Source organism: Mobula hypostoma, chromosome 7 (genome assembly GCF_963921235.1).
Source record: "Mobula hypostoma chromosome 7, sMobHyp1.1, whole genome shotgun sequence".
Lineage (NCBI taxonomy): Eukaryota > Metazoa > Chordata > Chondrichthyes > Myliobatiformes > Myliobatidae > Mobula > Mobula hypostoma.
The window spans coordinates 20,647,989-20,675,743 of record NC_086103.1 but is presented as its reverse complement, the minus strand read 5'-3'; the positions used below and the strand labels follow the sequence as shown (position 1 = coordinate 20,675,743).

Below are 27,755 nucleotides of genomic sequence, written 5' to 3'. Positions count from 1 at the left end.
TTTTGCGAGATAATGATCAAAGGGTAATGCTTTAGGGTAATCCCACTGCTGCCTTACCGCTTTATTCAGATCCTGGTCGAGTTCCTGCAGTTTGTCAGACGAGCCCTCCAGCTGCTGCAGGTCCTGTTTAATACTCAGCAGCTCAGTTTGCCTCCTCCTTTGAATGTCCAGCTTCAGCTCGATGGTCCGCTCCAGTCCTGTCTTCTTATCTCTGATCTCATCAATCTGCTTTTGTTTTGCTGTTTCTTTATCAGTGTATTCATTCTGTTGAGAGGAATTATCAGTCTCTGTATGATAACTGCTAGTAACATCATTTTTATTTTTTTTAAAGAGATACCGCGCAGAATGGGCTCCTTTGGCCCTTCAAGCCGTGACACCACTGCAACCCCTAAAAACCCCCCAATTTAATCCTAATCCAATCAATTTACAACGATCAATTAACCTTCCCAATAGGGTAGGAACCGATCACCTGGGGCAAAACCCATGCATTCTGCAGAGAGGACACACAGAGACTCCTTACAGAGGACGCCGGAGTCAAATTCCGAAATCCGATGCCCCAAACTGTAACAGCACTGGGTCAACTTACAACGGCCAATTAACCTACCCAAGTACATTTTGGGACTATGGGAAGAAACCGAAGCACCCGGGGGGAAAACCCACGCACTCATCGGACAGAACGTGCAGAGCCTCCCTACAGAGGACACCAGAGACGAACTCTGACACCCCAAGCTGCAACCGCATCGCGCTAGCTCTGATCACTCTTTAGCTTGGTCGTCGGAACACTGTTCATCAGCTTCAAAAGGAAACCTACTCATGGCTCCACAGCATGAGCACTGGAAATTCAGAGCAACACACACAAAATGCCAGAGGAACTCGGGTCAGGCAGCATCACATTCGGCCCAAAATGTTGACTCTTTATTTCTGACTGACCAGCTGAGCTCCTCTAGCATTTTGTGTGAATAGCTCCACCGCAAACAGTATTCTATTTATATGTGCTTCACTTCATTCTAAAGCTAACCTCGTTTTATCATCTGGCTCAATAACAGCCTACGCTGTCATCACAGTTACGCAACCTCAATGTCTCAAGTTATTTTGCAGCTGAAGCAATACTCCTGAGACAATGGCATTGGTGAAGTTACGCTCAGTAAGTTCCTCTGCGACAGCATTGTGAGAACGGGTAGCTCAATTGTTATATTCATATTAATGGAGGGCAAAGTAATGCTGGCAACACTTAACAAGACAAAATTACAAGTGTATTGCCAGCAGTGACTACAACAGAGAACGGGAATTACCTAGCACCTATGGAACATACACCCTTGAACCCTCAATGTTAAGGTGATCTTTTAACCTACTCTAACTTCAATAGCCCTTTCCTCCTACGTCGCCCTCCAGTTTTCTATCATCCATGTGCCTATCTTCTTCCTCGGCTATTCATCGATTTCAATGTTGACTGTGCTGACAGCTCATGTGCCTATCTAAGAGTTTCTTAAATGTCTCTCATGTATCTACTTCTACCACCCCCCCAGACAGCGCGTTCCATGCACCCATCACTGTGTAAGGGAATTTGCTTCTAATATCTGCAATCCCTTTAAAATTATGTCTCCCCGTATTAGCTATTTCAGTCTTGGGAAAAAGTCCGTGGATATCCCCCCGATCTATGCCACGTCAAAGCTTTATCAAAGTATGTCTACCATTAACAACCTTGAGGTTCATCTCATCATCTTGTACGCCTCTATCAAAAGCACTCCCATCTCCATTCACTTCAAAGAGAAAAGCCCCAGCTCGCTCAACCTTTCCTCAGAAGTAATCCTCTCTAACCCAGGCAGCATCCTGGAAAATCTGCTCTGCACCCTCTCTATAGGTTCCACATCCTCCCATAACCCAACTAGAAGTGAACACAATATTCCAAACAACACACATCAAAGTTGCTGGTGAACGCAGCAGGCCAGGCAGCATCTCTAGGAAGAGGTACAGTCGACGTTTCGGGCCAAGACCCTTCCAAATGTGGCCTAACTAGGGTCTTATAGAGCTGCAAGTTAACTCGTGGCTCTTGAGCTCAATCTCCTGAAAATGAAGGCCAACACACCATAGACCTTCTTAACCATCCTATCAATTTGCACGGCAACTTTGAGGGATCCATGGATGGGAATCACAAAATCCCTCCGTTCCTCCACACTGCTAAGAACCTTGCCGTTAAACCTGTATTCTGCCTTCAAATTTGATCTTCAAAAGTGAATCACTTTAAACTTTTTGGCGTTGAACTCCACGAGCTCCACACCTGTTCAAAGCTTCAATTCTCTTTTATTCAAAGATATCGGCAGATGGAAATGAGCCTGTAGTGAGAGGCTACAAGGAAATATAGCCAATACCTCTGGTAAAATTGGGACCTGATCCTATATTGTAGAGGTGAGCAAACATGATGAGAGTGAACCAAATTCTTGTATCAGCCAGCTAGAGTACAATGGAATGGACTCCGAGTGGGAAAATAACACCAGTTCATCCAAAAAAAAAGCAAAGCCTTACCAGCAGATGATTGGCTGTTTCCTTCTCTCTCTCCAACCTAGCAGTCAGCTGTCGACGGAAACTTTCAAACTGTCGATCACTAAAGGGTGCTCTTTCATAGCCATCCAATTTGAGATGCATGGCCAGAGAGTGAACCAGCGAGTCTCGCTTCCTGATGTTTTCCTGCTGACGATCTGCTTCAAGCTGAAGTCGTCCTGAAAGGGCATGGGAACAGGGTGGTGGGGTGGAGGGTGGGTAATTCATCAACTCATGAGAATACAAATAACTTTCATCATGAAAATTATACTATCCTGTCTCCTACGTTGATTCAGAATCCAAATAAATCTATACGTGCTCAAGTCAAATTTTCCCATTTGGACAGATCTGTTACTAAAGAGCTCACACGATATTCAACGGATAACCTTTGGTGAGACAGAACTACTCACATCCAATAAAGTCATAAACTGCGCTTGAATTTAAGTAGGCACCTACCAGAATTCTTGGAAATCTTCAGCCTTCAATCTCAAGATCCATTCTGAAGAAGCTCAAAGCCGAAATAATGCACTTGGGTACTCATCATCAAGTCTCATTAAATATCCATTTTATTTTTTAAAAACAGCAAACCACAGCACATCAAAAGATCAGTGGGTCAGCTAATCATATATCATGTAATATCATGTGGGGCAGTTGCAATTTTGATAGGTGATAGGTGGAAGCAGATGGCGAGGGGATGTTGGGTTGCTGGAGCCTATTTGAGAGCAGGGGTGAAGGGTAGGATAGTATGGGTTTGTGTGTGCATGTGTGTGTAGAGCACTGCGTAGGGGAGGGGTTGGGGTTATGTTAGCCAAAAATTTTTTGAGAATATCATTTATCACAAAACAACAATCAGATTCGATCCCTCAAGACCAGTTTGTCTCCTTTGTCCCAACCCAAGCATCCACGTCCAAAGGTTAAACGTGAGTGTACATTACACTTCCTTGACCTTCTCTACAAATTGCTGTTGAGGTTACAACCAGTTCAGTACAGAGCATTTCATTCCTCCCAAAGTTTCAAGCGGTGATTCATCAGAGTGCGCAATAAAAGGAATTTGATCTTTAATGGCGGAACAAAATCAATTCATTTGATGAACAGTAAAACAGTAGAGACCCTAACATACTGTCACTGTACAGAAAATGAAGAGTTCCATTCACAAATCCCATTGGTAGGTCATACCTTGCTCAATCAACATTTCTGATTTCTGTCTGTTGAGTTTCTGAAACCGGTGATTGATACGTTCAAGCTCACGCTGACGATCACTCAGCAGCCTCTCCTTTTCACTCACTGTTCTCTGGTGATTGTAATATTTGTCTCGAAGTTGCTGATCTGTCCCTTGGAAAACCTTAAAGCAGAACAAATACCATGGATTCTTAGAAGGCTCATCAACTAATTGGTATCGACAACTTGAAACTTTGGTTTAACTACTAAGAATGCGCTCTTTTATAAATAGTTCACCTATAAACCAGTGCAATATTTTTGGACACTGAAGTAATACTACAATGAATTCCTATTGACTTATTTCATGAGATTTATAACTCATGAGGTGTGATCTCAAAACAAGCTAAGGCACAGAAATGAACATGATTGTTTGTAGTCCACGACTGAACGACCGTCGTATCCAACCATGTCAGTCTGTAAAACCTGCATAAGAGTTTTTAAAGTGGTGGTGGGAGGGGAGGGGTGTGGAATTAAATTACTGCACAGCGGCAATTCCACTTTCTTGACCTCAGAAGTCTGGGTCCAATAGTACAGGTAGTCATCACAACTGGAGTCTTCCTTGGTTGCAGTGGATGACCATGACGTCTTTTGTGCCTTGTCATGCTCTTCGCTCTCCACTATAATGGGGAATAAACAGTCGACATTTTGGGCCAAGAACATACATCAGGACTCGTGCCTCTGAAATACTCAAGGACATGCATTTACAGTGAGAAGGTGGAGGAAAGCAACAGCTATTGAAAGCAGGAGAGCGGATGACAAATGGAGCAGAACAACAGAAAACCACAAAACTTCTGCAGATGTACAGTGGAAAGCGTTCTGACTGGCTGTATCACTGCCTGGAATGGAGGTTCCAACACATAACATACCTGCAGAGGGTTGTAGACCCCACAGCTCCATCCTGGGCACAACCCTCCCACCACCAAGGGCATCTCCAAAAGGAGGTGACTCACGAAGGCTGCATCGAGCATTCAGGTACGTTGCTACCTGTAACATGCCCTCTTCCTGTTACTACCATCAGCGAGGAGATACAGGAGCCGGAAGACCCAACACTCAACACTTCAGGAAAAGCTTCTTCCTCTCTGCCATCAGTTTCTGAATGGACCATGAACGCTTCCTCACTATTCATTTTCTGCACTACTTATTTATTTATAATTTATAGTAACTTTTTTGGGTGACGGGGTAGAGAGATGTTTCTACCAAGGTAAGGTGCTCCTTCCTTCCACTAGCCTATAGAAGAATGCGAGGGGATCTCATTGAAACCTACTGAAAGGATTAGATAAGGTGGATGTGGAGAGGGTGTGTCCTGTGCTGGGGGTATCCAGAACTAGAGGGCACAGCCTCAAAATTGAGGGACAACCTTTTAGAACAGAGGTAAAGAGGAATTTTCTTAGCCAGAGAGTAGTGAATCTGTGTAATGTTCTGCCATAGACTGTGGTAGAGCCCAAATCCATGGGTATATTTAAGGCGGAAGTTGATAGTTTCCTGATCGATCAGGGCATCAAAGGATATGGTCAGAAGGCAGGTGTGTGGGGTTGAGTGGGATCCGGGATCAGCCAAATTGCGATAGCAGAGCAGGCTCGATTGGCTGAATGGCCTAATTCTGCTCCCATGTCTTATGGTCTTATCTGTATCTGCTGCAAAAATGGGCTGAAAAAATGTCAGATGGAATTTAATATAGATAGGTTTGAGGTTGTGCACTTCGGTAGAGTCAACCAAGGTAGGTCTTACATAGTAACACACACAAAATGCTGGAGGAACTTAGCAGACCAGGCAGCAACTATGGAAAAAAATACAGTTGACATTTCGAACCAAAACCCTTTGGCAGGACTGGGAAAAAAAAGCTGAGGAGGGTGGGGGGAGGGGAGAGAGAATCACCAAGTGACAGGTGAAAACTGGAGTGGGAGGGATGAAGTAAAGAGCTAGGAAGTTGATTGGTGAAAGAGACAGAAGGCCATGGAAGAAAGAAAAAAGGGGGAAGGAGCACCAGAGGGAGGCGATGAGCGGGCAAGAAGATTAGGTGAGAGAGGGAAAAGGTGAATGGAAATGGAGAAGGAGGGTTGTTGGGGGTTATTACCAAAAGTTTGAGAAATTGATGTTCATGCTATCAGGTTGGAGGCTACCTAATTGAAATAGAAGGAGTTGTTCCTCCAACCTAGGTGTGGCCTCATCACGGCAATGGAGGAGGCCATGGATAGAAATATCGGAATGGGATTGGAAAGTGGAATTAAAATGGGTGGCCACTGGGAGATCTTGTTTGTTCTGGCGGACTGAGCATAGAATGGTCTTATATTCAGGTGTACAGGAAGCCACATCTGGAGCACCGAGCACAATAAATGACCCCAAGACTCACAGGTAAAGAGAAAGGGCATCCAGAATGGTGGGGGGGGGGTTTATAAAGAAAAAAAAGTTTTAAAAAAGAGGTGAACATGGGATAAGAGGGGAGTGGTTCCCAGAAGTTAGAAAAATCAATATTTATGCCATTGGGTTGGAGGCTATTCAGACAGAATATAAAGTGTTTCTCCTCCAACTTGAGTTTTGCCTCACTGTGACAGTAGACGAGGCAAGACAGTGAGGGAATGGGGAGTCAAATTGAAATAAGAGGAAATCCTGACTGTTGTGGTGGGCAGAGCAAAGGTGCTCCACAAAGTGGAACCCAATCTGCATCAGGACTCACTAGCATAGGAAAAGACCATCCTGGGAGCACCAGGTACAGTAAATGACCCTGAGAGACTGTGGTAAGATCATAGCCAACTGGACTACAACCTCAGTCTGCTAGCACTCTTTATCCTATGCCTCTTTCCTATCCTATGAGTATAACCTTATTTATTTCTTCCTTGTACCTACCTAGCTTCTCCCAAAATGTACTAAAATTAATGTTCAATTCAGCATTACAATGAGTATGAACAAGTGAATAATTAGTTTCTAGTTTCTCTCGTTATTGTTTTTTGTGACCCACTAAGGGCATACTGGAGGCAGAGATCAAATTGAGAAAGTACACAGGTTTGTACAAAGGTACCTTCCCCACTCTGTTCCCACCAAAAAATGACTATCCAAGAAACAGCAGACATGCAAATCCTCAAAATAAAACAAACCAGCTTCTAACCAAAATACTCAAAGCCGTCACTGCATTTTAGAAATGAGCCCACCTAATCCTTTGATCATTGATAGCAATCTGTTCTTGTATAAATTAAAGCAGCAGTTCTAACTTCAACCACAAAGCTTTCACCAAGATCAGTTATTCTAAAAGGGCTCTGCATTTCCATCTAAATGAATAACAACCTCCTTTTAGGGTTCAAGCTACTGATTAATGGCACAGTTAATTAATTTTACACATTCACACTACAGATATGGATCAAATCAAATTAATCATTTGTCACGCAATAACACCTCATTGAGAAAATAAAATGCAAACTGTGAAGTGATTCTCAAGCTTTTGCAGAGCTGGGCAAATGTCAGAATTGACAGGGCCTTCAGGTATTGAAAGGCCCAGATAGAGGGGACCTGGAGAAAATGTTTCCTGTGGTGGAGGAATCGAGGAGCAGAGAGCACAGCTTCAGAATACAGGAACAACACTTTAGAACAAAGATGAGGAGAAGTTTCTTTGGCTCGAGGGTGGTGAATCTATGGAATTCATTGCCACAAACAGCTGTGGAAGCCAAGTCTTTGGAGATATTTAAAGCGGAAGTTGATAGGTTCTTGATTCGCAAGAGCATCAAAGGTTATGGTGAGATGGGAGGAGAATGGGATTGAGAGGGATAATAAGTCAGCCATGATGGAAGGGCAGAACAGACCCGATGGATGAATGGTCTAATTCTGCTCTTACACACATCTTATGGAAACACTCAGCTGGTCAAGCGACATATGTTGAAAGAGACAAAGAGTTAACATCTAAGGTCAGTGATCCTTCATTAGGGCTGACAAAGGGTCTGTAACCTGAAACATTAAATCTGCTTCTCTTTCCACAAAAGTTACATGCATTGAGGCTCAGCAAGTTGAGAGACAGGCAGTAAATGAGTCATCACAATTGCAACACATTGTTTTTTGATGACCCTTAAACAAAGTTGGAGGAAAGGAGCTTTGGTTACCCGTCACCAAGTTAGAGGCCCTTAAAGTAATGTTGGGCCAACCCTTAAACTGCCTGCAGAGATAAAAACTGTTATTGTAAAAGCCTAAAGGCTAACAATCTAAAATGAAAAACAGAAAAAAGTAAGAAATGCCTGCAGAACAGAGACTCGGTTAATGTTTCATTAGCACAAAGATGAGGAGGAATTTCTTTAGCTAGAGAGTGGTGAATCTGTGGTGGTCAAGTCACTGGGTATCTTTAAAGTGGAGGTTGACAGGTCATTGATTAGTAAGGATGTCAATGGTTATAGGGAGAGACAGGAGAATGGGAATGAGAAGGATAATAGATCAGCCATGATGGAATGGCAGAGCAGGCCAAATGGCCTAAATCTGCTCCCATGTCTTAATGGTCTCAAGCTCATGATCTATCATCAAAACAATTTGGAGGTAGAGTCATAGAGAAGTACAGCACAGAAACAGGCCCTCTGTCCCATCTAGTCCATGCCAAAACTATTTAAAGAGCCTACTCCCATCGACCTGCACCGGGACCATAGCCCTCCATACTCCTACCATCCCAGTACCTATTCAAACTTCTCTTAAACGTTGAAATCGAGCTCGCAAACAGCACTTGTGCTGGCAGCTCATTCCACACTCTCACAATCCTCTGAGTGAAGAAGTTTACCTTCATGTTCCCCTTATACTTTTCACCTTTCACCCTTAACCCCACCAAACCTCAGTGGAAAAAGCCTGCTTGCATTAATCCTATCCATACCCCTCAATTATATATACCTAATATTGTATAGGTAGAACAGTTTTAAGATGCACAGAGGGTGAGAAGTAAGAGAACAGAAGGAAGTATCTCTTACAAGAGAGAGAGGAGAGAATAAATGATGAAAGATGGAGTGACAAGGTGAAAGGATAGAGAAAAGATAGGTGAAGTACAGGTGGTCTGTCTGTAGGAGATGTAAATGGGTGACTATGACCCATTCGCTAGTTGCCAAAGAAAACTGATGTGAATGTTGAAAGAACAGATAATGGAAAAAAAAATTATCATCTGATATTTTTGGATTAGCTATTCAAAGATAACAAAGACATGTGCAAGAGTTGTTGCAGATGACCTGTGTCTGCAGTAGTGTGGGACAATGCTGTGGTGTTGGAATTGGAAGGAAGTGAGTGAAAGGGTAGATACAGAGCTGAAGTCCACTGTCAAATTTCACAAACACATTACAAATCATGGCTTAGTTTCAGCTACTCCGCACAGAGATGGAATCAATGTCTAGTTGTAAGAGAACAGTCTGCCCAGTACTCAGAAGGAAATTTCTGCTCATTTAGTGCCTGTTCATCGATAGGCAGTTTGATGTGGTTGAGAGAGAGAACGAAGAATCAAAGTTCAAAGTAAATTTATTAGCAAAGTACGTATATGTCACCATATACCACCTTAATATTACATAGAAATACCGACAAAGAACCAATGTCAAGAAGACAAACTGTTCAAATACAAAGTAAAACAAATAGTTAATAGATAGATAAATAAATAAATAACATCGAGAACACGAGTTGTAGAGTCCTTGAAAGTAAATTTGTGAACTGTGGCATCATTTCAGAGTTTAGATGAATGAAGTTATCATGTTGGCTCAGGAGCCCAAGGGTTGTAGGGTAATAACTGTTCCTGAACCTGGTGGTGTGGCTCCTGCACCTCCTTCCCAATGGCGGCAGCTAGAAGGGAGCATTGTGAGGTCCTAGATGATGGATGCTACTTTCAAGAATGAAAACGGAAGCTATTGGAGACCGTATACAAAATGAAGGATCCTCGTGTAAACTGATGTTATGCTTTTAGTCAATTTTCTTAAGGGGAGGCATCAGCTGAGAAATTAGAGGGGGCAAGGACTGAGTCCTCATGAATTCCAGATGGAATGGTGCAAGTTGCCAAATGACAACGTGTGATTCACAACAGAGACAAGAGAGTGCGCGGATGCAGGAATCAGGAGTAACAATCTGCTGGAGGAACTCAGCGGGTAAACGATTTATTGATAGATGAAGTCCTTTTGATCTTCTAAAAATAATAATAATACGTACTACTTAAAAGTTTTATCACATTGAAAATCCGGTACTATTATAAAAGCTTAAAGCTATAAAAACTTACAGACTAACATTGATTTTATCTGCCAAAATTATTAAACAATAGAAAATGAATTCTGCAAAGCCAGGGCATAACTCACTGCAATCAAAGTTCAAAGTAAATTTATTATCAAAGTACATATACAACTCTGAGATACATCTCTGAGTAGATGAAGCAGCCAAAGAAACTACTGAATGTAAAGATACTTATATCATGTTTACAAACATGAAATTATCTACACTAGCCTAATGACACAAAACAAACAAACCTGCTCCATTTTCTCCTCCAGATCTCGATTATCCTCTTCCATTTGCCTTTTCCGGCTCTCAAGAGCTTTGATGTCAGCGTCGAGCGTCATCACCTTGGCCAAGTTATTTTCAATTTCTGACAAGCGTTCCTGTAAAGACAAACAGTTTGAAACATAACAGAGCAACCAAAAACTCAAGCTAGTTTAATAAGAACATTTAAAACGTAGTATTTTACACTTTAAGCCCCAAAACCAACAGAATCAGTTACCAAGACCTAAAAAGTGGGAATCCTCTGACATGCAGGCAGTAATAATGCAATTCTAAGACTAAAGTTGTGTTGCCCTTCAGGCATTTATTTGAATTTGTTGGGTCTACGTTTTAAGTGATTTGTTTGTAACTATTTTCTAGTTAAAGTTAAAGGTTGATAATTAAGTTACAGTATAACAAAAGTAAATTCATTGTCTATGGTATATCACGGCATGTGATGACGTCACCTCCGGTTTCGCCGCGCCTTATGTGTAACCGATTCGGAGAAGGTGTGAAGGTGGGTGCCTCGCGTGCTGCATGATCGTGAAGAGCTCCGTTTCTACCCACAAAGAAACATTATACAAGCAACGCTGTAAGTTCATAAGAATGTACAAACGTTTGTATTTGAAGTAAAAATATTAACGCGGTTTCTGTTAAGGAAGCGGCGGTTGGGGCGGTGGCGTGCCGGCTTTTCATTTCAAACGCGGGGTCGGCTCGAGCCCGATGGCGGTTTGACGCGACCCCCTCGCCCGCTACTCGGGGCGGCTGGAGACACTCGCTAAAAGAAGAAAGCACGCCTGGTCTCCAGAATGAAACAGACACTGTATATGTTTGTATTCTTTTAACAACCATTTTCACCATACGATGTTAATGTGGAAGAGTGAACAGTAAGTGGTTAACCTTCCTATGACTCTGTCTTCATTGGCTCCGGTTTAACTTGGTGTTTAGTCAGAGTTTCAACACACTGCACGAGAACACTACAAAAGTGACCATTGTAAAGGTAAAGAAAGCATCTTTACATGTTGTATTTGATATTCATACGGCGCTGGGCATAATTCACAATTATAACCCTGTGGCAGCACAGTAGTCTAGCGGATGACACAATACTTTACAGTAGAGGTGACCAGGGTTCAAATTCCGAGGCTTTGAACGTTCTCCCCATGAGGGTTTTCTCTGGGTGCTCTGGTTTCTTCCCACAGTTCAAAGATGTACCAGTTGGTCAATTAATTGGTCAATTTAAATGATCTCATGATTGGGCTACGGCTAAATTGGGGGCGGGATGATGCTGGGTGCTGCGGCTGGAAAGGCCTACACTCTATTGTACCTCAATCAATCAATAAAATCATTATTCCTTGCAAACTTGAAATCAACTGATTACACAAATTTGAAATAAAATCCTGGCAATAATAATGAGCATACACATTCAGGTGCCACTTTATAAGGTACACCTGCTTGTTAATGCAAATATCTAATTAGCCAATCATGTGGCAGCAACTCATTGCATGAAAGCATGCAGGCATGGTCAAGAGGTTCAGTTGTTGTTCAGACCAAATAGCAGAAGGAGGAAGAAATGTGATCTATGATCGTGTAATGTTAGACACCAGAACTACTGCAGATGCTGGAAACCTAGACCAATACACACAATGTGCTGGAGGAGCTCAGCAGGTCAAGCAGCATCTATGGATGGGAATAAACTGTTGACGTTTCAGACTGAAATCCTATATCAGCACTGGAAAGGAAGGGGGAAAGAAGTCAGATTAAGAAAGTGGGGGGGGGAGGGGAGGAAGGAGCATAAGGGAGTGGGTGATATGTGAAACCGGGAGACAGGGAGGCAGTGAAGTAACGAGTTGGGAAGTTGGTTGGTAAAAGAGATAAAGTGCTGGAGAAGAGGGAATCTGACAGGAAAGCAGAGAAGACCATGGAAGAAAGAGAAGAGGAAGCGCAGCAGAGGAAGATAATAAACAGGTAAGAAGAGAAGGTGTGAGAGGGAAACAATGATTGTTGGTGCCAGATGGGGTGGTTTGAGTATCTCAGAAACTGCTGATCTCCATGGTTTTTTATAGGCAACAATCTCAGAGTTTACAGAGAATGATGCAAGAAACAAAAGACATTCAGTGAGTAGCAGTTCTGTTGGTGAAAATGCCTAGTTAATGAGAGAAGTCAGAGGAGAATGGCCAGGCTGGTTCAAGCTGACAGGAAGACAACAGTAACTCAAATAATCACACATTACAACAGTAGTGCAGAAGAGCATCTTTGAATGCACAACACACTGAACCTTGAAGTGGATGGACCATATGGCAGAAGATCACATCGGCTCTTTACAATGTACTAATTGTCATAAAAAGACATTAATCTAAGACACTTGAAAACTTATACAGATGTACAGTGGAGAGCATTCTGAGAGGCTGCATCACTGCCTGGCATGGGGTGGGGAGAGACTACTGCACGGAATCCAAAGGGCCAAAGAAAGTTGTAAAATTAGTCAGCTCCATCCTGGGTACTAGCCTCTGTAATATCCAAGACATCTTCAAGGAGTGGGGCCTCAGAAAGACTGCATTCATTATTAAAGACCCCCATCACTCAGGTAATTGTTACCATCAGAAAGGAGGTACAGAAGCCTGAAGGCACACTCTGAGTGATTCAGGAACAGCTCCTTCCCTTCTGCCATACGATTTCAAAATGGACATTGAACCCATGAACACGACTTTACTTTTATTATTTCTGTTTTTGCACTCTTTTTAACTAGATAATATACATATATATATTTAACGTAATTTATTTACTCATTTATTATTTTTCTGTATTATCATACATTGAACTGCTGCCACTAAAGTAACAAATTTCATGTCATATGCCGGTGACATTACACCTGATTCCGATTCACTAACAAGCTCGGGATGCTACAGAAAGGCTGCGGAGTGAACACAGCTGCCTTGTCCTGTCCCACCAAGGTTCTGTTAAAGACTTTTTTGCAAAGGTGACATCTGCCATACCTCCAGCACTTTAGGTATTCATTATTGAGATGCCTCAGAGGGCAAAACCTCAGAATTAAGGATGCCCCTTTAGAACAGAGCTGAGGAGGAATTTCTTTAAACAGAGCGCGATAATTCTGCTGAACTCATTGTCTTTTTGCAATTGATAGATAGACCCATTTTTGCACTTTCTTTAACAACTAATTAAGTTTTGTAGTTCTTCCTCCGTACTTGCAATTAACACAGTGTCATTCACATAACTGATGTTTTCACCACCAACTTTGATTCCCAAGATGTCTCTTATTTTTGTAATATTGTTTCACTGCACACATTAAATAAATCAGGGGAGAAAACACACCCTTGTCTAATGCCTCTCTTGATTTTTGTAAACTGACTCACTTCTCCATCTATTCTTACAGCGGCAGTTTGTCCCCAGTACAGATTTCTGATTAGGTGGAGGTCTTTCATATCTAGATCTAGAGTTTCCTGTAATATTTCAAATAACTTATTGTGCCTCACTTTATCAAATGCTTTTGTGTAGTCAATAAAACAAACAAGCAAATCTTTTTGCACTTGAATAGCTCGTTCTGATAGTATCCTTAACATCAATATTGCGTTTCTTGTACCTTTGTCTTTCACAAAACCATTGTTCTTTACCTATCTCAGCTTGTATCTTACTTTTAGCTCTTGTCATCAAAATTCTTTTTAGTATCTTGGTGATATGACTCATTAAACTTATGGTCCTATGTAATTCACATTCTATTGCACCCGGTTTCTTAGGAAGAGTGATAAATACTCATTTTTTCATCTCTTCTGGTATTATTCCAGTCTCATAAATGTCATTGATTAAATCAGTAAGTTTTTCAATTCCATAACTGTGCGTCCGACAGAGTGATCAGCAGCACTGGGGCTCCACAGGGGACTGTCTTGTCTCCCTTTCTCTTCACGATTTACACCTTTGACTTCAACTACTGCACAGAGTCTTGTCATCTTAAGAAGTTTTCGGATGACTCTGCCATAGTTGGATACATCAGCAAGGGAGATGAGGCTGAGTACAGGGCTACGGTAGGAAACTTTGTCACATGGTGTGAGCAGAATTATCTGCAGCTTAATGTGAAAAAGACTAAGGAGCTGGTGGTAGACCTGAGGAGAGCTAAGGTACCGGTGACCCCTGTTTCCATCCAGGGGGTCAGTGTGGACATGGTGGAGGATTACAAATACCTGGGGATACAAATTAACAATAAACTGAACTGGTCAAAGAACACTGAGGCTGTCTACAAGAAGGGTCAGAGCCGTCTCTATTTCCTGAGGAGACTGAGGTCCTTTAACATCTGCCGGACGATGCTGAGGATGTTCTACGAGTTTGTGGTGGCCAGTGCTATCAAGTTTGCTGTTGTGTGCTGGGGCAGCAGGCTGAGGGTAGCAGACACCAACAGAATCAACAAACTCATTCGTAAGGCCAGTGATGTTGTGGGGATGGAACTGGACTCTCTCACGGTGGTGTCTGAAAAGAGGATGCTGTCTAAGTTGCATGCCATCTTGGTCAATGTCTCCCAACCACTACATAATGTACAGGGTGGGCACAGGAGTACATTCAGCCAGAGACTCATTCCACCGAGATGCAGCACAGAGCATCATAGGAAGTCATTCCTGCCTGTGGTCATCAAACTTTACAACTCCTCCCTTGGAGGGTCAGACACCCTGAGCCAATAGGCTGGTCCTGGACTTATTTCATAATTTCCTGGCATAATTTACATATTACTGTTTAACTATTTATGATTCTATTACTATTTATTATTTATGGTGCAACTGTAACGAAAACCAATTTCCCCCGGGATCAATAAAGTATGACCATGACTATCTTCAAGGGCGATAATTTGTTCTATTACTAATTCATCAGGACCTACTGCCTTTCCTTTCTTCATCTTATTTATTGCATTACGAACTTCAGATTTTAAAATACTTGGGCCTTCAATTTTTTTCTTAATTTCTGGTTTTTCGCCTCGATCGTCTTCAAACAATTCCTGAATATACTCAGTCCACCTGTTCATAATCACATCCTTTTCCATGATAATGGTACCGTCCTTTGCTTTCAAACATCCACCTGAAGAACAGGGGAGCTTTTTACCCAGTGATATTCTTGATTTGTTGATGTAATCTTTTTGGATCAGTAATGGGGATTCTTTTTATTTGCTCACATTCCCGGTTTAACTATTCTTCTTTGGCTTTTTGACATAAGCTTTTAACATTTTTATCTAAGGACTTATATTCTATAGGATTTGTTTTCTTCCGTCTCCTTTCTGTCATTAGATTTTTGATTTCATCTGTCATCCATTTATTCTTTGTGCTTTTTCCTTTTTTAGGAATCACTGACTTGGCTGATTCTACCAAAGCATCCTTCAGAGAGCTAAATTCCATTTCTACATGATTGCTATCATCTTCAACAGATTCTATTTCTAGACTTTGAAATCTATTCCTTACTTCAATTGCAAATTTTTGTCTTAAGTTTTCTTCTTTAATTAATTACAAGTAGTCAATGGATTGTTCAGGTTTTTGCTTCTTTAGTTTTTTTAAGTTTTACTTTTACATGACATACTACTGGGTTATTGTCACTGTTACAGTCGGCACCTGGATATGTTTTGCATTGAGTCACTGAGTTTCTAAATCTTTGGTTTATAGTAATAAAGACAATTTGATTTTTAGTGTTATCACCTGGACTTTTCCAGGTCCACAAAGTCAGCAAACACAAAATAATAATTCTACATTTTCAAAGGATCTATATGTGCACTTCAAAGTTTGTGTAGCTTTGAAGAAGAAAAGCATGGTATAAACACAAGAGATTCTGCAGATGCTGGAAATCCAGAGTAACACACACAAAATGCTGGAGGAACTCAGCAGGTCAGGCAGCATTTATGGCAAACAGTGAACAGCTGACCTTTCAGGCAGAGACTTTTCATCAGGACTAGAAAGAAAGATGAGAAGTCAGAGTAAGAAGGAGGGGGGAAGACAGGAAGTTCAAGGTGGCAGGTGATAGGTGAAACTGGGAGATGGGGAGGGTGTGAAGTAAAGAGGGGGAATCTGACAGGAGAGGGTAGAAGATCATGGAAGAAAGGGAAGGAGGAAGAGAACCAGAGGAGGTGATGGGTAGGTAAGGAGGTAAAATGAGAGAGGGAAACAGGACTGGGTAATGGTGAAGCTGACATGGGGAGGGTAATTAACAAAAGTTCAAGAAATCCATGTTCATGCCATCAGGTTGGAGGCTACCGAGACGGAATACAAGGTGTTGCTCCTCCAGCCTGAGTGTGGCCTCATCATGGCAGAAGAGGACATGTTGGAATGGGAAAGGGAAGTAGAATTGAAACGGATGGCTGCAGGGAGATCCCGCTTTTTCTGGCAGACTGAGTGTAGGTGCTCAACGAAGCACTCCAAATCTATATCTGATCTCACCGATATACAGGAGGCCATACCAGGAGCACCGGATACAGTAGATAACCCCAACAGACTCACAGGTGAAGAGTCACCTCACATGGAGCCCTGAATGGTAGTGAGGCAGGAGGTGGTGGGGCAGGAGTAGCACTTGTACCGCTTGCAAGGGTAAGTACCAGGAGGGAGATCAGTGGGGCAGGACGAGTGGACAAGGCAGTTGCACAGGGAGCAATCCCTGCGGTTAGTGGAAAGTGGTGGGGTGGGGCCGATGGAAAGTTGTGCTTGGTGGTGGGATCCAGTTGGAGATGGCAAAGTTATGGAGAAGCATATGCTGGATATGGAGGCTAGTGGAATGGTAGGTGAGGATAAGAGGAACCCTATCCCTGGTGTGGTGGCGAAAGGGTGCGGTGAAGGCAGACGTGTGCAAAATGGAAGAGATGAAGGTGAGGGCAGCATTGATAGTGGGGTGGGGGGGCAAGCCCCTTTCTTTGAAGGAGGAGGACATCTCATTAGTTCTGGAATGAAAAGACTCATCCCGACAGCAGATGTGGCAGAGGAACCGAGAGCATTTTCACAAGTGACAGAATGGGAAGAGGTATAGTCAAGGTAGCTTTGAGAATCAGTGGGGTTATAAAAGATATCAGTAGATAGACTGTCTCCAGAGATAGAGACAGAGAGATCAAGAAAGGGGAGGGGCTGAGCTAAAGATGGTACTAGAGGGTGACTTCTCCCAGTCCATCAGTGAAACAGTTAAATTCTTCTTCTTCTAATGTCTCTATTTTCCTTTTCAGGGTGGCTGGGATCCTGTCGGGTTCTCTGATCTACAGTGGCATTCAAACTGCAGATGTTCCTATCGTGGAGCTCGTCAAATGGCCATGTTTCGATATCTTCAGGTTCGGGCTGAAGTTCGGGCCTTCAGGCTGTGGCCTTGTGCAGCTCTGTGGACATAAATTCACACCAGTGTCGTGAACTGAAGTGTAGTGGGAGCTGGAACGTCGAAGACAGCAACTGCAGCTGCTGGAGTCCTCTGCACTCAGTGATCGATCATGCTCTCTCTCTCTCTCTCTGTCGATGGTGAGTGAGAATTTGTTGCCGATTCTTGAGTCGGGGAACTCAAAATGAAAGCAACGCTTCAGACTGTAACATTGAAACAGCGACTGTTTGCCCCCCCCTCCCCAGTGGAAGTAGTGATACCTGTCTGTCCCTTGTTAGTGAGTGAGCACGACTGTGGGATGTTGAAATGTTGGCACGAACAGTTAGTTTTACCTGTGCGCTGTAGACCATGGTGTTGTTTGCCTAGTGTGCGTTGAGAATGCTGCTGTTAATGCTAGAATAAGTGGGGAGGGGTGGGTTGATGCTGCTTGTTCATGGAAGGGGGCAGGGGCTTTGGGGCTCTTAAGTTTTTTTCCTGTCATTCACTCTTTGAGATTTTTCTTCTGTTCGAGGATGTCTGCGTAAACTAACAATTTCAGGTTGTATACTGTATACATTCTCTAATATTAAATGGAACCATTGAAATAGACCAAGTAAATTTGAGGGCAGGGTGGAAGTTGGAGCCAAAGTTGATGAAGTCCATGAGATCAATATGGGTGCAGGAAGCAGACCAATGCAGTCCTCGATGTAGTGCAGGAAGAGTTGGGGAGCGATACTGGTGCAGGCTTGGAACATGGACTGTTCCACATAGCCGACAAGAAGACAGGCATAGCTGGGATCCATGCGAGTACTCATGGCTACACCTTCAGTTTGAAGGAAATGAGAAGAGCCAAAGGAGAAATTATTGAGAGTGAGGGGCAATTCTGCCAGATGGAGGAGAGTGGTGGGTGGAGCGGAACTATTTGGGTCTGTTGTCCAGAAAGAAATGGAGAGTTTTAAGGCCATCCTGATCAGGGATGAAGGCATATAGGGATTGGACATTCATAGTGAAAATAAGATGATCAGGACCAGGGAATTTACCCCCTTCTCCAGCCCTTTATCTCTTCCACCAATTAACTTCCCAGCTCTTTACTTCACCCCCTCCCCAGTTTCACCCATCATCTGCCATCCCACCTTCTTACTCTTACTTCTAGTCTTTCTTTCTAGTGCTGATAAAGGGTGTCAATCCAAAACGTCGACTGTTTACTCTTTTCCATCAATGCTGCCTGGCCTGCTGAGTTGCTCCAGCATTTTGAGTGTGTTGTTTTGGGTTCAAGCGTCTACAGATTTCGCGTGTTCTCAAAGTGTGGTAATCATCATTATGTGCTGTGTCATATGACACGGGCGATCATGGCCTTTCCAAGACCATGATTGTTCTTGGCAAATTTTTCTACCAAAGTGGTTTGGTATTACCTTCTTCTGGGCAGTGTCTTTATAAGACAGGTGATCCCAGCCATTAACAATATTCTTCAGAGATTGTTTGCCTGGCATCGATGGTTGCATAACCAGGCCCTGAGGCAAGTGTAGTAAGCAACTTTCATTGGACAACACTATTTCAACTGCAGAATGTATTTCTCAATAGGTAAATCAACTTCGGCTACTCAGTACATTCACGATTACAAGTATCATTCTTATGGCTAATGCACCTTGGGTAGTTGAGCTATCTACATACCTTTCTCTTATCACTGCAAAGGAAAATTTCTGCTTCTCCAGTCTACTCAACACTTAAACCTGGTCGGAAGACTACTTAAAATTAACAGTACAACTGATAGCTAATTGGTATCTGCCACCATTCTTACTTTTCATTAACCTCCTTGTGATCATTTATACTGATAATCTAATAATTAGATACAAATAGCTCAACACATATATCTTTCGGTTGTGTTGACAAGAGCATACAACTACTAAAGCTATCAAAGTCAAAGTAAATGTATCAAAGTACGTATGTATCACTGTTTACTACCCTGAGATTCATCTTCTTGCAGGCATTTGCAGGAAAATAAGGAAATGCAATGGAATTTACAGGGAAAAAAACATATGTAAACAAAGACCGACAAACAGCCAGAGTGCAAAAGACGACAAATTGTGCAAATCAGTACATAATACTGAGTTGTAAAGTTCTTGAAAATGAATCCATCGATTACGGAATCGGTTCAATGTTGGAATGAGTGAAGTTATCCACACTGGTTCAGGAGCCTGATGATTGTAGGGTAATAACTGTTCCTGAACCTGGTGGTGTGGCACCCAAGGCTTTACTGCTAACAAGTTACCAGAAAATGGAAAAAGACTGATCTGCTTTGAAGGAGGGGGTCAGGGAGGGACCTTCATACTTGATCATATTTAGAAAATGTTCTGATGCACCATTACCTAAAAAAAAGTTGATGCACAGCCACATACGTACTAATATCTTCAGAGATCAAAAATGCTACAAATATAATCTCTCACCTCCTCGATAAACATCAGGTTTACTGCATTTTAACAGGTTGTTTCAAACTCAAGAGTTAAAAATTGCAAACTTCTGGCATAAAATGGTAGAAACGATTTTATTTTGTGGGCCATTTGCAATTTTCAGCTAATTTTGATTCTAATCTTTTCAAAATGTGTGAAGTTGTGGTAGGTGCAGGTTAAGACAAGTCTGGTAATTAAACCATTTTGAAGAAGTAGCAATTTTTCATTTATATGTAAACATATGCAGATATTGCAGCATAATAAAAGACATCAGTGATGTCTATCTTTCAAATTGTCCAACATTCTTCTTTCAAAATTTGTCATTCTGCAATGTGTCAGCTCTTGGGGGCAAGACAAAGCAGAAATATAAAACCGTTGTCACATTGCTAGTTTAACACGAGGTATACCTGTCATGTGTGTATTCAAAAGTATCACCAAACTCCAGGGGGTCTTGTCTTCCCAACTGAAGAGAATTTTCAGAGGAATACCTTGAATGTTGTACTTTTCGACCCAAAGTTACATCATAAAGGAGGCTGCCTGCCCTCAGAGGAACAGTGCAAAGTGTCAGCATCATTTCAGTCAGGCTTATCAGCAGAAGGAATGTGTGGGCATATACACTCAATTCCTAAAAGCATGCGGATGTGCTCAAAAGGTTCAGTTGTTGTTCAGACCAAACATCAGAATGGGGAAGAAATGTGATCTACAGTAAGTGACTTCGACCGTGGAATGATTGTTGGTGCCAGACAAGGGGAAATTGGGATAATCCAGGAAATGATAGGTCAGTGAGCCTGATGTCAGTGGTAGGAAATATATTGGAGAGGATTCTTAGAGACAGCATTTATGTACATTTGGAAAACATGGGCTTATTAGGGACAGTCATCATGGTTTTGTGCTTGGAAGGTCATGTAATACAAACTGAATTTATTGAGAAGGTAACACATCAAAGTTGCTGGTGAACGCAGCAGGCCAGGCAGCATCTCTAGGAAGAGGTACAGTCGATGTTTCAGGCCGAGACCCTTCGTCAGGACTAACTGAAGGAAGAGCTAGTAAGAGATTTGAAAGTGGGGGGGGGAGGGGGAGATCCAAAATGATAGGAAAAGACAGGAGGGGGAGGGATGGAGCCAAGAGCTGGACAGGTGATTGGCAAAAGGGATATGAGAGGATCATGGGACAGTAGGCCTAGGGAGAAAGAAAAGGGGGAGGGGGGGAAGCCCAGAGGATAGGCAAGGCGTAGAGTGAGAGGGACAGAGGGAGAAAAAGGAGAGAGAGAAAGAATGTGTGTATATAAATAAATAAATAAATAACGGATGGGGTACAAGGGGGAGGTGGGGCATTAGCGGAAGTTTGAGAAGTCACTGTTCATGCCATCAGGTTGGAGGCTACCCAGACGGAATATAAAGCCGAACAAGGTGTTCCCTTGGACTCTATGGGAGGCTAGGCTAGTACAGAAATTGCAGGAGCCCTAGCAGAGGTATTCAAAAATGTCCTTAGCCATAGGTGCCGGGGGATTGGAGGCTAGCTAATTTCATTCTGTTATTTAAGAAAGGCTCTAAGAATAAGCTTGAACTTTATAGGCCAAGAGACTAACTTCAGTAATTAGAAAGTTATTGGAAGGTATTCTAACAGACCAGGTATACAAGGTATTTGATCGACAAGGACCGATTATGGTAAGTCATATCTAAACACTTCCATAGCTTTTTGAGAAAGTTACCAGGAAAGCTGATGAAGACAAGGCAGTGGATATTTTCTACGTGGACTTTGGACAAGCTTCTACATAGGAAGTTGGCCAAAATGGTTAAGTCGCTTGGCATTCAAGATGAGGTACTACATTAGATTCGACTTTGGCTTTGTGGGAGAGACCAGAGAATGGTAGTAGGTGCCTGCCTTTCCGACTGGAGATCTGTGACTAGAGGAGTGCCACGGAGATTGGTGCCGGGTCTGTAGTCGTTTGTCATCTATATGAAAAATCTGTTTGATAATGTGGTGAACTAGATCAGTAAATTTGTGGATGACATCAACATTACGGATGTAGCAAACAAGCAAGAAAGACTATCAATTCTTGCAGTGGGATTTGGACCAGCTGGAAAAAGGCCGATGGAATTTAATACAGGCAAGTGTGAGGTGTTGCGCCTTGGGAGAGCAAACTAGGGTAGGATTTATGCAATAATCAGTGGAGCCCTGAAGAGTGAGTTCCTTGAAAGCAGTGTTACAGGTACAATTGAAGTAAGAAGTTTACATACACCTTAGCCAAATACATTTAAACTCAGTTTTCACAATTCCTGTCATTAATCCTAGAAAACATTCCCTGTCTTAGGTCAGGTAGGATCACTACTTTATTTTAAGAATGTGAAATATCAGAATAATAGTAGAGAGAATGATTTATTTCAGCTTTTATTTCTTTCATCACATTCCCAGTGGGTCAGAAGTTTATATAGACTTTGTTCGTATTTGGTAGCATTGCCTCTAAATTGTTTAACTTGGGTCAAACATTTTGGTTAGCCTTCCATAAGCTTCTCACAATAAGTTGCTGGAATTTTGTTCCATTCCTCCAGACAGAACTGGTGTAACTGAGTCAGGTTTGTAGGCCTCCTTGCTCGCACACGCTTCTTCAGTTCTGCCCACAAATTTTCTATCGGATTCAGGTAAGGGCTTTGTGATGGCCACTCCAATACCTTGACTTTGTTGTCCTTAAGCAATTTTGCCACAATTTTGGAGGTATGCTTGGGGTCATTGTCCATTTGGAAGACCCATTTGCGACCGAGCTTTAACTTCCTGGCTGATGTCTTGAGATGTTGCTTCAATACATCCACATAATTTTCCTTCCTCATGATGCCATCTATTTTGTGAAGTGCACCAGTCCCTTCTGCAGCAAAGCACCCCACAACATGATGCTGCCACCCCCATGCTTCACGGTTGGGATGCTGTTCTTCGACTTGCAAGCCTTTTCCCTCCAAATATAACGATGGTCATTATGGCCAAACAGTTCAATTTTTGTTTCATCAGACCAGAGGACATTTCTCCAAAAAGTAAGATCTTTGTCCCCATGTGCACTTGCAAACTGTAGTCTGGCTTTTTTATGGCGGTTTTGGAGCAGAGGCTTCTTCCTTGCTGAGCAGCCTTTCAGGTTATGTCGATATAATGTGGATACACTCATTTTACTGTGGATATAGATACTTGTCTACCTGTTTCCTCCAGCATCTTCACAAGCTCCTTTGCTGTTGTTCTGGGATTGATTTGCACTTTTTGCGCCAAAGTACGTTCATCTGTAGGAGACAGAATGTGTCTCCTTCCTGAGCGGTATGATGGCTGTGTGGTCCCATGGTGTTTATACTTGTGTACTGTTGTTTGTACTAATGAACTAATTACCTTCAGGCATTTGGAAATTGCTCCCAAGGATGAACCAGACTTGTGGAGGTCCACATTTTTTTTTCTGAGGTCTTGGCTGATTTCTTTTGATTTTGTTTGTGAACTTCTGACCCACTGGAATTGTGTTATAGTCAATTAAACGTGAAATAATCTGTCTGTAAACAATTGTTGGAAAAATTGCTTATGTCATGCACAAAGTAGATGTCCTCAACGTCTTGTCAAAACTATAGTTTGCTAATATGAAATCTGTGGAGTGGTTAAACAATGAGTTTTAATGACTTCAACCTAAGTGTATGTAAACTTCTGACTTCAGCTGTATGTACTTTGATAATAAATTTACTTTGAATGGCAGAGTAGGCTCGATGGGCTGAATAGCCTAATTCTGCTCCTATGTATTATAGTCATATGGAAGGTGTAAATTTTGTAGAAGAGAAAGTAGTATCTTCTGATTAACTTTGCATTGTCTAATATAGATCAAGTCGTATGTTTATGTACTTCAATAGGCTGTGCAATTTAAACTATGAATTTCCAAACAGAACAGTTAATCCGTAACACACATAAATCACTGGAGGAACTCAGAAGGCCAGTCAGCATCTATGAAAAAGAGTAGAATCAATGTTTTGGGCTGAGACCCTTCAGCAGGGACAAATCTTTAACTTAGTGGATAGAATAACATAGATGACATTTATATTCTGATGGAAGTAACAAAGCATTGCATATTTAGGTCTAAACTTGAGTGTAAAGTTGAAAGTTTCCTAATCTCAAATTATTGACAATTTATGAAGTTCTCGGATTTTCAGAAGACTTTAGTCAGACTATCCAACTTGGCTGCAAAATCAGCAAAAACTAAGTAACAAAATGTGATCATGAACCAGATAATTTCTTTACTCAGCTACACTGAATAATTTTAAGTAGAATAGATTTGTGCTGTATTGGCATCTTTCCCAGGATTTTGTTTTGACTGTGGTAAATGTCTATTATACTTGAAGAGTTATAGTCCTCAGGCGAATGGACCTAGTATGGAAGTTGGCATTAGTCTGGGTAAGTCTTTTGACTGGCACAAGTATAAAGGGGAGTTTGCTCATGTCTCTGGATACCCTTCTTGGTTTCTTTCCACTTAACTTCAATCCACAAGATGATACATGGAGTCTTTTGACCCTGTAGAACTTGAAGTGTATACTCACTGCCTATTTTATCAAAAAAAGCTACACCATTTGTGCGATTTTCCTTGACTTTATCAACGGCAAGGCCTACATTTACACATCATAGTGGTTAATCTAAAGGCTTATCATAGTGGTAAATCTGAAGGCTTATCTTCCAGGATAAGTGCAGAGTCATTGAAACATACAGTACAGAAACAGTCCCGTCAGCCCACAATGTCAAGCTAACCATCAAGTAACCTTCTATACTAATCTTAGTTGCCTTTACTCAGTTTATAGCTTTCGATATCTTGGTTCTGTTATGATACAAAATTTGATTCACAGCCATATAAGTTACTATTAGGGAATAAATGCTATTTCAAAGTTCAAAGTAAATTTATTGTCAAAGTATGTCATCATACAGGTTGCCCCCGCAATCTGAAGGTCGAGTGTTCCTATGAAACGGTTCATAAGCCGGAATGTCGTAAAGCAAAGAAGCAATTACCATTTATTTATATGGGAAAATTTTGTGAGCGTTCGCAGACCCAAAAAAAACCTATTAAATCATGCCAAATAATTGACAAACTTCTGTAGATGTGTGGTGGAGAGTATATTGATTGGCTGCATCACAGCCTGGTATGGAAACACCAATGCCCTTGTATGGAAAAGCTTACAAAATGCTGTGGAAATGGCACAGTTCATTAAGGGTAATTCCCTCCCCACCACTGAGCACAACTACTCGAAGCGTTATCTCAGGAAAGCAGCATCTATCATCAAGAACCCCCACCACCCCAGGTCATACTCCCTTCTCACTACTGCCATCAGAAAGAAGGTACAGGAGCCTCAGAACCCACATAACCAGGTTCAGGAACAGTTATTACCCCTCAACTATCGTGCTCCTGAACACGGGGGGAATAACTTCACTTGCCCCATCACTGAAATGTTCTCACAACCTATGGGCTCATTTTTAAGGACTGTTCATCTCATGTTCTTGATATTTATTATGATTACTATTATGCTTTTTTCTTTTGTATTTGCAGTTTGTTGCCTGTTGCATGTTGGTTGGTTGTCCCATTGGGTGCGGTCTTTCAATGTTTCTATTGTGTTTTCTGGATTTACTGTGTATGCCTGCAAGAAAATGAATCTGAGTGATGTATATGGTGACATATGATGACTTTGATAATAAATTGACTCTGAACTTGAACTTTGAACTTATCAGAAAATAAGGACAGCAGGATAGCATAGCGGTTAGGACAATGCTTCGCAGCACCAGCTGTACGAACAGGGACTGTAAAGAGCAAGAAGTTTCTATGTACTTCCTGTGGCCACAGAGGTTTCCTCTGGGCCCTCTGGTTTCCTCCCATAGTCCATAGATGTATGGTTAGTGTTGGTGAGTTGTCGGCATGCTTTTCTGGCACCAGAGTCCTGGTGACACTTGTGGGCTTCCTCGTCGATTTGAAAGGACTCATTTCTCTGCACGGCATGATGGCCAAATGACAAATAAAGCTAATCTTTAAGCTTTAACCATAATTTAAATATCATCAGAGTTTTACCTTCGTACTCATTCCCTCATCCAAATGAAAGTTTCAGTTTTGTCTGAGAACACATAAAACCAGTGTGAATTGTGGCTCAATTTGCCAGTTGGTAAATAAATTGGTAAACTTAGTTTACTATTGTCTCATGTGTAAAAGTACAGTGAAAAACTTGTCTTGCTTTGTGATCCTACCGATCAATTCACTACAACAATGCATAGAGGCAGGGCAAGGTAAACAATGACACTGCAAGGTAAAGTGTTACCACTACTGAGAAAATGCAGTTCAGGGAGACAATAAGCTGCAAGGTCATAATGAGCTAAATTGTGAGGTCAAGAGTCCATCTTGCTATACTAGCGAACTGTTCAATAGTCTTCGAACAACAGGATAGAAGCAGTTCTTGTGCCTGGTGGCACCTGCTTTCGTTTTTTTATATCTTCTGCCCAAGGGGGGGTGGTGGAGAAGAAAGAATGTCTAGGAGCGGGTGGGTCTTTAATTATTCTGGCTGCTTTACTGAGGCAGTGAGAAGTATAGACAGATTCCATTGGAGGGTGTGGCTGGTTTCTGTGATATGGGCACAGCTCAGCACAGCTCCCTGACCTTCGTTGTGGCCACGGGGCAGAGCAGTTGCTGTACCAAACGGGGATGACCGCGATAGGATGCTTCTGTAGTGCAGCAATAAAAACTGAAGGTCAAAGAGGGCGTGCCTACTTTCTTTAGCCGTCCAAAGAAGGAGAAATATTGGTGAGCTCTTTCGTCTGCAACATCAAAGTGGTTGGACCAGGGCAAACCATTTGAGGTGTGCACTCCCAGATCTTGAAGCTCTCAAGCCTCTCAACCTGAGCACTGTTACATAAGCAGTTGGTGGGGATCTTGGTGTATGAATCAGAAGACAACACATTGATGCAGCTGTAAAGAAGGCAGGTCAGTGGCTATATTTCATTAGGAGTTTGAGGAGATTTGGTGTGTCACCTATAACACTCAAAAACTTCTACAGATGTACCATGGAGATTATTCTGACTGGCTGCATCACTGTCTGGATTTGTGGGCTGGGGTGCAACTGAATAGGGTCGAAGTAAGTTGCAGGAAGTTGTAAAATTAGTCAACTCCATCATGGGCACTAGCCTCCGTAGTGCCCATGACATCTTCAAGGAGCGGTGCCTCAGGAAAGTAGTGTCCATCACCCATGACATGCCCTCTTCTCACTGTTACCTTTAGGAAGAAGGTACGGAAGTCTGAAGGCAAACACTCAGTGATTCAGGAACAGCTTCTTCCCTTCTGCCATCTGATTTCTAAATGGACATTAAATCGTTAAGTTAACACAAGTAGTGCAAAAATAGAAATAAATAAATAAAGTAGTGAGGTAGTGTTCATGGGTTCAATTCTTGCACTACTTATATTAACGTAACAATTTAATATAAATATAGATACTTACTGTAATTCAGTTTTTTTCTATATATACCATGTATTGCATTGTACTGCTGCGGCAAAGTTATCAAATTTCACAGCGTTTGCTGGTGATATTAAACCTGATTCTGAAGATAGATAGTTTTTCACTGTAGATCTCGGGGGATTGCTGGTCTCGCAGGGACGTTGTGGCTCAGACTGAAGTGAACTTAATGATCGCTGAGCGACTCCTTTGAAGAAGGTGGAGTCTCCACACTGTAACATTTGGCCAAAACTTATCCTTGAATAAGCAGCACTGGGACATCTAATCCTATTGTAGGATCTTGATGTAGGATAATTAT

The 27,755-nt window shown here is 42.0% G+C and overlaps 1 protein-coding gene across 1 annotated transcript in view; it reads right to left on the bottom strand.

Moving 5' to 3' along the window:
• Nucleotides 1-27,755, bottom strand: part of rad50 (RAD50 homolog, double strand break repair protein) — a 218,229-nt gene that overhangs the window by 132,500 nt on the left and 57,974 nt on the right. Inside the window, exons 7-10 of the mRNA XM_063053126.1 lie at nt 10,206-10,334; nt 3,715-3,880; nt 2,524-2,717; nt 58-264 (exon numbers count right to left, since the gene is read on the bottom strand). Of these exons, the coding sequence (XP_062909196.1) occupies nt 58-264; nt 2,524-2,717; nt 3,715-3,880; nt 10,206-10,334 (696 nt within the window). The remainder of the gene's footprint in view (nt 1-57; nt 265-2,523; nt 2,718-3,714; nt 3,881-10,205; nt 10,335-27,755) is intronic.